Raw genomic sequence first — 10524 nt, forward strand, 5'->3', positions numbered from 1 at the left:
CAAGTAAAGAAGAACAATTTAAACAAAAGCCTGAATAATGAGTATGGAAAAAGTGTGTAATAACAGCTCAACAAGAAACTCACTTGAAAGTAAGCAGGAGACTTGACACTACAAGTTTGTGCTAATTATATGAGGGAGATTTGCCTGAATGTACAGTGTGTAATTTCTCTCTGTAAGATAAGGACACTGGGCTGTTTCTGTCTAAGAAACCATGATGCTTTGGTCTCCAGCCTGTGGCCTCAAGTTATTCCCTAATGTCCTTTAAAACACAGAGAGTGGTTTTAAACGTAACTGGATCATGCTCTGCACCCACTCACACTGCTAGCTGTGAGTTCCTGGGCTCACAAAAGGGGGTGGCTCTCTGCAAATGACATATGAAGGCTGTAGCAGACCCACAGTGCATCCATTTCTGTTCCCCTCAACGTTGGGCTGTGAGGGCAGAACTCCTATCTTACAGGGTGCCTTAAAGAGTTCACAGTGCAAACACAAAAAGATGGAGGGTGGGGAAAATCTTTTCAATGACAGGACTGGAATCATGCAGGAGCTGAGTCGTGGTTCTGGCACAGAAATCCTGTGGCTGTTACCATCCTTTCATGCAGTTGCTCATCTGTAACAGACTGACAACACTCTCATATTTTGTGTCTTTGAGGGGATCTCCTTTTCTTCAAAGAGAAGTAAATAACAGCAGAGAAAGCTATAAATATGAAGATGAGACATTATTTACTTAAGATATCTGACTGTCTCTGTCACAGGAGCATTTAGTCCTTTGGAGAAGAAAATAACCAGCTGAGCCATTGTTTCCTCCCAGCCTGGGTTGAGGCAACCATGGTATTATTTTCCTCCCTCCCTTTTTGGCCTGGTAAATTTCAAAGTTCGAGAGACATGTTTCAGTGGATAGATGTGACCTAGACAGTGCTTTTACAGTAAAGTCTGGATCTCAAAATTCCCCTCTATCATATTCAGTTGTTTAGTAGAAATAGTAAGCTATATATAAAGAAATAGCTGATGACACCCTTCTGGAGAAAATATTATTAATATTTTTATTAATATTTTCTTGATGAAAATATGTTTCTTGGTGAAAAAAATCCATCACACTGTTTCTGTTATTTGTTCACCCAATACTACAACTCATACAAACTCACAATCAAAGTTGTGATGACAGATCATGACTGAAAATAATGGTATTCCAATATATTTCCTACCCTGCTAAAACTTTAACCATTGACAAAAAGGTCTTCATTCAAAATTGTTGCTCATGCCATGTGGCTATCAGTGGGGGAAAGTACGAACAGGGAAAAAAGCTCAAAATCACTGCTCACATTTAAGAAATCTGATGGAACCCACTTCTCCTTTCTTGCTTCACTTGTTAGTGAGGTAACCATAAAGCTTGAGTTCAACCATGCTATGCCAAAAGAGTGTGCACACTTTTTTCCCTCCATGGTTTTTAGGTTCTAATGTGTAGGCTTCCCAGTCCAACTTTGTGATCACAATTTCATTGCCTAAACCTAAATTTCATTAGCACTGAGTAGCAAATGGCAGACGTATCACCTGCTGCACACAGACATGCACAAGTGACTTCACCTTTGCAACGCCAAGTGCCTTTTATGGACCCTTCAGGTCTCAGCTATCATTTGCAGCCCTGCAGCCTTCCACATGAGCTGCTGTGTCAGTGTTTCGTCCTTCTCCTTCCTATGTTGTTGCCTTGGTCTTCCACTTGTAAATCTCAGTAGATTCTCATAGAAAGCAATTGCTCACACTCCAAGAATCTCATATTTCTTCCCTTGTGTTTCCTATCTGTTTTGTAACTTTAGTTTGTATTAATGGGAAGATCAAGAATTATCAAATAGAAAACTAGATAATAATCATGTAAAAAACTCACAAGCATTACCAGCCATAAATATGCACAAAGTGGAGTGACTGACACACACCACCTGTGACTGCTTAAATGTGATCTGTCAGCACTGACAGCATCATATACAGGAACAACCAGGAGGTAGCTTGGCTGGGTCCTAATGCTAAGGGCAGAGCTGACAGAGGAGAAAGCCTGGCAACAATAATTATAGTAGTCACTTTCCTCATCTTCACTGCTTGCTGACTCTGGAAAGAAGACTCTTCTCGAGGCCACACTGCTTCACTTCTTGGCTGGACACTTGTCAGGCACTCCTTCTCTTTCTATACTTTTTCCCCTACAGTAACTTCAAGTTGATGTGTGGGCCCCACTGATAAAATCCTGTGTCTCCAGAGATGTGATGATACTGTCCCCAGACAGCAGGCCAAGTCTCAGATCCTGGTTGAAATGGTGGGTAGCAGAGCTACACTCCACCCCAGTAAAAGATACTGACTCTAGGCATTATTGCTTGAGGTAGTTATATTTAGTTAATTAGGGCTGGACTTTGCTATAAAAAGCACAATCTTATTTTAGGACAGAATGTTGCATAGAACTAAGATTAAGCAAGACTCTATTATACAGACTATATGGATTACATGGACATTACATGGACATCATATGAAGATTCTGGGTTTAGTTTTTGTCTAAATTTAAGCATTCAAGCTAATGCTCTCCCAAAACAAGTCTCTCCCTAAAACATTACTTTCACTATTACTTCAGTTGGTCAAATAAATACAAGTCCTGGTGTTCTGTCATCTGGAAGTATGCACCCTCCTCATTCCTGCTCTATAAATCAGGGACTTTATACCAGGAGTGAGGGAAGGGAGGTAAGGGGCTGCAAGACCGGCAGGTAAGCAGGCTCCGCAGCGCCGGGCGCCGCGGGGTGGCCAAGCAGCCCCGCTCCGGTGTGCTGCCTGCTCCCTCTGCCGGCACCGCCGGTCGAACTCCGGCGGGGACCTGGAACTGCTGCGCGGATGGAAGAGGTCAAAACAGCCCTTGAGCACACGAGGGTCGCGTTTCCTTCTCAGTACGATGAGCCATCAGTCCTGCTCACTAGAGTCAGCAGCCTGTAGATCGTGTCTCTCTTATGTACATCTTGGAGCTGTTCTCTTCATTTATCATCCCTCCCAAGAACCTGTACCTTTCTCTCCAGGTACTCACAGTGACAGAACAGTCACAGTTTTTTTAGTCACTTCATTTTCATGGGCCTCAAAATCTGTGAAGTGAGCAATATAGTAAAAAGAAACACACTTGTGACCTCATGTAAAAATCCTCTGCAGAAGGCAAATATATGCAATAATTCCTCTACTACAGCATCCATTGTAGGTCTTGTCCTAACAGTGCACAGCAGACTTTTTCACTAGTTCAAAACCATCAGCCTTTAAAATAACATCTGATAGGGGTGGCCAATTCATACAAGCTTTGCAAAACCAGTACAGGACAGAAAAACACTGTTTGTCTCTCAGTCAGAGGAAAAGTTAGTGCTGACTTCAGCTCTTACAGCACACTGGAAACATGCTGTGCATTCCCTAATCATGGGATAAGAACTCATATCTCCTTAGACAGCAGGTAATTTAAAGATGAGAAAACATTATAAGAAATAAGGTTGTGTTAGGTTTACATCTCACAATGACACAAGACAGTTTGCAATCAGAAAAAAAAAAAAAGAAGTGAAAAATTAAAAAGCTGTCCTTGAAACAACAGAATTTTGAGACATAACTGTTCTTTTAAGCCTTACAGCAAGTTATTTTTAAAAGCTATGTTTGCTGTTGGGTATTATATTCAAACTGAATTGAGACTTCTGTAGCAATTATAAAATCTATTGATCTTATATTGGATCAACAAAAAATGAGGACTGGTGTTTTAGAACAGCATTGTAGTTACACAAGAAAGACTGGTATTCTGATAGTGTTCAAATTTTATCTATAGCAGCATCTTTTCCAGACTCAATATTAGCATCATATCACCTTTAATACTAGAATTTCCTGGCATGAAAGCCATAAATGGCTTTAGCTTATCTAAAATGAAAAAATATCAGAAAATTAAAAGGATCTGGATATAGGCTGTTCACAGGAAACAATAATATTGCTAGGATAAGATTTTTGTGTGCCTTAGAAATTCTGTTTTGGGATATACTTCATAGTTATATCCATATGGTAAAAATACTAAATCAGAATCTGTGATTAAATCTCATACACTCGAATATCTGAATATAACAAAGTATTTCTGCATATCTGTATGCAGAAATTATCCATCTATATTTCACAATATTGAAGCACTTTGCTATAAAGGAGGAGGCTGATTAATTGAAGTAGAATTTACTTTTCCAGTCCATCGTTAAAAACATTCCTGAGGACTTGATTACTATGATGAACTTAATGGAAAACTTTTTTTTTTTCCCTTGATTAATCTGTTCTCTTCTGACTCCATTTTGAAGCAGGTTAAAGAAGGTATGGAGCTGTTATGAATAATGAAATCTGCGGAAATCACACTTACAAAGAAAGGTAGCAATTTAACATTATTAAAGTTCTGACATTGCCTCCTGTCCAACACTACTTAACCAGTAAATACATCTTCTGGAACAAGAAAACACTCTGTAAGAGGAGGAAATTACATCAGAAGTTGTATCTGTTACTTAATGAAATTATTAGATTAAGATTGATTTAACTAAGGAAACACCATATGACTCCAATCTCTTAGGGATGATGAAACAAATCAGGTTATTTTCATACCAAGTCCTCCTGGTAAAAGCAATGCACATTTAGGAAACACTCAGATGTGCTCAGACATGCGCAGAGCACAAGTCCAACACATTGACAGGATTCTTTCTGAAGATGCACTGGCTGCTCAAGTGTCACTACCTGGTTAATGAGAGCAGTGGAACCTTTTGCACTCTTGCTGTTCACAGGACACAGGAGCGCAGAAAAATCCAAGCACTCCTTGCCTGCACTTTCCCTTGAGCCACACAAAGCTCCTCCAGTCCCAGGTCAGCAAGCGAGAGGCCACTCTACGCCCCCGTCTGCAGAGGCTTTTCTGGGCCCGGCACCCGCGTCCCTTGACAAAGGCCTTTGTCCCTCACCTGTGAACATTTTCACAAAGTCGGCGCTCGACATGCTCATAACCACATCAGCTGCCACGGGAGGCTTTCCGAAGCCAGCGCTCCCACCCTCGGTCTTCAGGTCAATGTACCAAGTGCCTCCACCATCACCTGCACGGAGAGTGAAGCGAGGTGAGAAGGCAGCAGAGAGTGCCGCGCCCTCCCTCTCCGCTGCCCCCGCCCGACGGCCGCAGCCGTGCGCGCTGGCGGCGGGCCCGTGGCGCTCCGCACGCCGCGGATGCTGTGCCGGCGGCACCGCCTGTCCCCCGGGACGGCCCCAGCGCCCCGTGCTGGGCCACGGCAGGAGAGCCCCGAGGCGGCTTCGCCCCCGCAGCTGCCGGCAGCGGGCGCCTCTCCGCGCCCCGGGAGCGCCCCGCCCGTGGCCGCAGCAGCGGCTCCTGCGGCACCAGGGCCGGCAGCTGCCAGCGCCTGCTCAGGCGGGCCCGGAGCAGCAGCGGCACACAGAGAGGAAGGGCAGCCGGCCTGCTTCGGGAGCGCCTTCCAAAGGGGCTCTGGCTGGAAACACTCGGTGCCGCTTGCCAGGCAAGGCTGCACGAGCCACGCTCTTACCAGAGAGCTCAAACTGGAAGACACCCTGAGTGCTTCTCACATACTCTTCAGTCATTGCCCCCTGAATAACTCGGAAAGTCTCTGCGACAGGACCAGATGGCTCGGCTGCAGCAGAGCCTCTCTTAACCTTGGCTCCATCTGCTCCTTCCTCCTGGGATCCACTCAATTTCTTCTCCTCTTGGGCAGCACCTCCAAAAAATTAATTCTTCTGCAAAGGCTTCTGAACTGTAAATCAATTTACTGCATTTGTTGCCAACTTTCAGAACTGTCTAAACACGGACAAAGGGTTTGGAAAGGAGAAATTGTTTATTTGGCCCGAGATCCAAGGTAGAGATTTTCCACAAATCAAGCCTACCAAGGATTAAAATGTGAGAGAATTCACACATTGAATTCTACATAAACCTGCCGTGGTTACTCCCCGACTACTGCTCAATTGCTTAACTTGTGCAACCTTATGCAGTATGTGTCACTGGTGTGCACTGCCCCTGCGTAGGCCTCTTCGGGGGTCTCTAGTGGTCCCTGGTGGTCGTCTGGGGAGATGCCCCCTACTCGGTTTCAAGCAAAGTTCAGTTCAGGACGTGCAGAACCTCATACTGAGTGTCAAAGAAGATGTCATCTTCTCAGACAATTGCCAGGCAGGTCATAAAATACAAAAGCTTTCCATAAACACTGAGCAACATCTGCTTAACCCACCTGATAGCATCTTTTTACATTTAAAAGAAGGGTTAAAGGGGAGAATGATACCATCAACTTCCATCTGGATCAGAGATCAAAGGAAGGGACAGGGACATTCTGCTTCAAGACTGAAAGCTTAAAGATCCAGAGAATTCTACTTAAAATAGAGAGAATTCTGTTTAAACACATGAACTTGATCAGTGTTTTACTTTACCACAGTGAACATGACACATTTAACAATAAAGGAAAGCTTTTGCAATTTACAAAGCCAATCGAGTTGAACAGGCCCTTAAAACGCTGTTGAAAGTCTCTCAGGTGGCTTCAGCATCAAAAATTACTTAGGTCTGTTCTGTGAGTCCCTACAAAATAACCTGCACTGGGAGCCCAAGGAACGAACATCACCTGTCCCTGGCAGAACAGTCCTAGTGTGACTGCTCAAGGAGTATATCCAACAGAAAGAAACACTCCCTCATTTGCCTCCTCTGCCCTGGCCTTATCCCTATTTTGACACTCCTATAAAACCAGTTCAGCATTCTTAGTTGCCCTTCAACTTGACACATAACAATTCTGAACAAGCAAAAGCAACACTTTTCTAAAAAAAAAAACCCAAACATTTCTGCATTTTACCTAAGAGACTGTAAACCATGCAAATTTCATCTAGGATGCAAGACAGACTGGTTATAATATAATTTAGCAAGACTGGTCACACAGAGTCATTAAGACTAGTCATTAAAGGGATAGTTCCTGAAAGAAAATGGTGCTCCACGTTCTCCCAAAAAATGTGCTGTTTTCCATTCGATTTATTTTTCCAGCAATATTTATCAGTGAACTCCACTATAAAAAAGAATTCTTCAAAATAAGGCACTGATTATAAACCAAGAATGTTTCAAAGTCCTGTGGTAGGTAACATTCTTCCACTAGCTTCAAGTACAGAGGCTCTGCAGCCACGTTCATAAATCTCACCCTCCAAATCAGAAAAGGGGTTTTGGCAAATAACTTGAATGGAGTCCAAATTCTTGAGAGAAAAAGAAAACCAATCCGTTTGAAATCCAGAGGGTATTCATTATTCGCCATTATTATTATTCACCAGAATTGATCAACTTGTATATACAGTGGTTTTCCTACTACATCTTTCTATCTTCACTGCTACCATAAAAAGTAGAAACCTTTCAAAGTTGCAAAGAGGAAAAAGTTTGAAGTTGAGAAGCAATGTTCTTTGCTGGTATGCAATTAAAAAAAAAAAGTTATGAGTTGTAGAGTTCCAGCCAATTTAATTATTATTATTTAATGCAACTATGTAATTATTTAATAAGAAATTAAAACAAAACTTAGAAAAATTCGCCTCAACTCTTCTTCACATGCCTTATTAATTTCTAATAAATTCTTACTTTTTCTGCCAAATTTGGGAATTGCTTTTACTAATAGTATACTCATGAGTGTCCTAAACATTTGTTATTAGATATCTAAATGTTGTTTAATATTCAAATCAAATAATAGTGAGCTTAAAGTAAGTATTTTAAATAAAATGGTTCTTCTGCTAAAAAAGATCTTCTTAGTATGTTGAAATAACAGCTGTATTCACTAGTGTGCACATTTGTTAATGAATGGGGAAACAATATCATGCAGACCATGGGATGGGAATACCAGTGAACTATGACCCATGTGTGCCATGTGATCTTGCAAAAGCAGTTTTCCTTAGTTTAACTCCCTTAATATTTTCCTTTTTCTACCTATTTCTATATTTATATGGATACACATTCATTAAAAGAAGTGCTCTAAGAGGAGTGATGATAAAATGTGAAATGTCACTCAAAAACACGGGAGGCTTGAAGGAGGGCAGCAACCACGTTGGGTCTGTCCCATGGAGGACACACGGTGTTTCCAGAGCCGACTGCTGGCCTGAAAGATCATCTCCCTGTCTCCAGGACACTCAGGGCCCAGCTGACACTGCTCCCTGGGCCCTTGCTCGCCGCCTCCCCCCGCGGGGCTGCATTTCCCGGTGCCCTGCGTGGGCCGCGGCCGCCTCGCCCCGCCGCGGGCCGGCCCGGAGGCGCGGCGGGCGGGGGGTGGCGTTGGCGGAGCGCGCTGAGCGCTCGGGCAGCGGCGGCGGCCGGGCGGGCGGCGCTGCGGCGGGACACGGCGGGGCTGCGCAGGTGGAAAGGCCGGTGGGCACAACTCCGACATGAAAGGAGAAGTTCCTGAAAGAGCAGGGCGCTCCGCGTTCTCCTGCGAGTAGTTGCTGCGTCAGGAGCTAGCTCCGGGTGAATGCTGCAGCATCGGAGGGAAGGGCATTTGGGAGAGCAGGGGGTGTCTTCCCGCCTGTCGCCAGGACCGTGGGGTTTCTGCAGCGTAGAGAGCAGAGCACAGGACTGCAAGCACAGATATAAGGGTGCTCAGCCCACGATAAACCCGTGCTCCCCTGCTCAGCACCCAGAGTGAGAGGGGGCGAGATGCGGGGCCACCACACGGACACCGGCAACACCGCAGAAACGCAGTGCTCGAGCCTTCCACCTTCTGTAGCATCTGTTCAAGTGCTTTTTGCCCCTCATGCTAAAAAAAAAACCTTCCAGGAGGTAAACTGACCCTCCTGATACAGAAAAAGCCCATAGCTCCAGTTCCCTTATTACATAATGGAAGAAAAACAAACAAACAAAACAAACAAACAAACAAGAAAAACCAACCAAAACCAAACAAACACTCAACGGGAAGATGGCTAAATCATGATGCCCAGGGTTTTCTCCTGCAGGTATTCGTGAACACAGCTGAAAGTGGTAGCTCTCTACACACAGACACGATGGCTCACTTCCATGGAGGACACCACAGGCATGAGGCTCACGGTCTGGGCATGCAGCTATGGCAGTCAAGCCATGCCTTGGTCATTAGGGCAGAGTGGCTGCAGGGAGAATGAAGGAAAAGCATAACGGAATACCTTAGTAAAGCACTACCATTTCCATCCGTGCAGGATGTCAACCATGGGAAAGCAGGTGGTACAGAAGATGATACAGTCGCAAAGTGTTCACACAGCCCTTGGCCCCTTTAGCCTGCTCATGCCTCAGTCGTGCTGGATCTGCAGCCCTGTGACACTGTGAACTGCAGTGAAGTGAACCAACAACCACCACTGTATTAACACACAGACTACTGCATCTGCTCAGGGCTCACTTTCATTTCTGTTGAAGTCAGTAAAACCATCTGTCCCAATTCCTCCAGCAGGTTCAGACCTTCTAGGTGATTTCCCCTTCTGCCATCAGTTCCCGGTGAAATCTGAAGGCCTCTCAGGATGCTGCACAGAATCTCTGTGTGAGCTGAAGGGGGAAAGCCAAGCCAAAGGTGGAAGATTTCCTAACCACAATAAGAGGTGGTCAGTATGGAAAGGATGGGAGGAGGTCAGTCGTCACTGGGCAGCAGAGGGAAGAGGAGGAAAAGTTACCTGTGCGGGGCATGAAGGCGAGGGTTGACCGTGCAGTTACTGTGAAAAAGGACAGGTACTAGGGGAGAGGATGGCAGCTAGGTGAAGAAAGACAGAGGATCCTACTGCAGGCTTTCTGATAAACAGGGAATCACAGAGTCATTAGAAGTGGAAGGGGCCTTTGGAGATTATCTACTCCAACCACCCCGTCAAGCCATGGTGACCTGGAGCAGATGACACAGCCTCACTTGGCAGCCTGTTCCAGTGCTCTGCCACACCTAAAGAAGTTCTTCATCATGTTTCAGTGGAATTCTTGTGGTTTAGTTTATGCTCCTTATTCTGTTTCTGGACACCACTGAAAAGAGACTGGCACCACGGCGTTGGCATCCACCTTAGGGATATTTATATGCATTAAGGAGAGCTCCTCTCAGTCATCTCTGGACTGAACAGGCCCAGGTCCGCAGTCCGCCCCCACAAGAGAAATGCTCCAGGCCCCAAATCATCTTTGTGCTCCTCCACTCGGCTGACTCCAGTAGCTCCTTGCCTCTCTTGTCCCGAGGAGCCCCGACCTGGACACAGCTGTCCAGAAGACGGGATGGAGGCAAACCTCCCGTGACTTGAGTGCCATTGGCATAAGACCAAAGCAAAACGAAAGGATGCGGAAAGCCTTCTAGTTCCACCCTGCAGCCCACGCAAGTCTTTCTGCACTCTCAGGTTAGCTCGCAGTCCCCGAGCGCGCCAACGCCGCTATGCCCACCGTCCCCGAGCAGAGCGGCAGGGCCCAGCGCGGGGAGCAGCCCCGGCCCCGGCTGCGCCCCGGCCCCGGCTGCGCCCCGGCCCCGGCTGCGCCCCGGCCCCGGCTGCGCCCCGGCCCCGGCTGCGCCCCGG

The 10524-nt window shown here is 45.6% G+C and overlaps 1 protein-coding gene across 5 annotated transcripts; it reads right to left on the reverse strand.

Annotated features, from left to right (window-relative positions):
• Positions 1–1083: 1083 nt before the first annotated feature.
• On the reverse strand, positions 1084–10508 carry LOC134564363 (hydroxysteroid dehydrogenase-like protein 2). Of its 5 annotated transcripts, XR_010083533.1 has the most exons (4): positions 9658–10508; positions 9390–9532; positions 5556–8599; positions 4633–5096 (listed from the first exon to the last, which is right to left on the reverse strand). XR_010083533.1 is itself a non-coding variant. In XM_063423173.1 (3 exons), the coding sequence occupies exons 1-3, from the start codon at positions 5608–5610 to the stop codon at positions 3046–3048; spliced, it is 243 nt and encodes an 80-aa protein (XP_063279243.1). In that variant the 5' UTR covers positions 5611–5764; the 3' UTR covers positions 1084–3045. The 5 variants fall into 5 exon arrangements, 1 of the variants encoding a protein (XP_063279243.1); XM_063423173.1 differs by lacking the exons at positions 9390–9532; positions 9658–10508 and adding an exon at positions 1084–3104 and having other exon boundaries at positions 4968–5096; positions 5556–5764; XR_010083535.1 differs by having other exon boundaries at positions 5556–9510.
• Between the last annotated feature and the right edge of the window lie 16 nt (positions 10509–10524).

This window comes from Prinia subflava, chromosome Z (assembly GCF_021018805.1).
Source record: "Prinia subflava isolate CZ2003 ecotype Zambia chromosome Z, Cam_Psub_1.2, whole genome shotgun sequence".
NCBI lineage: Eukaryota > Metazoa > Chordata > Aves > Passeriformes > Cisticolidae > Prinia > Prinia subflava.

Bases quoted from the DNA above. Each gene is read 5' to 3' on its own strand.
- LOC134564363 (XM_063423173.1), bottom strand. From the start codon at position 5,610: ATGACTGAAGAGTATGTGAGAAGCACTCAGGGTGTCTTCCAGTTTGAG. The intron at 5,097-5,555 runs GTAAGAGCGTGG...CTCTCCGTGCAG, and splicing joins CTTCCAGTTTGAGCTCTCTG to GTGATGGTGGAGGCACTTGG. The intron at 3,105-4,967 runs GTGAGGGACAAA...CTCACTTCACAG, and splicing joins CTTTGTGAAAATGTTCACAG to ATTTTGAGGCCCATGAAAAT.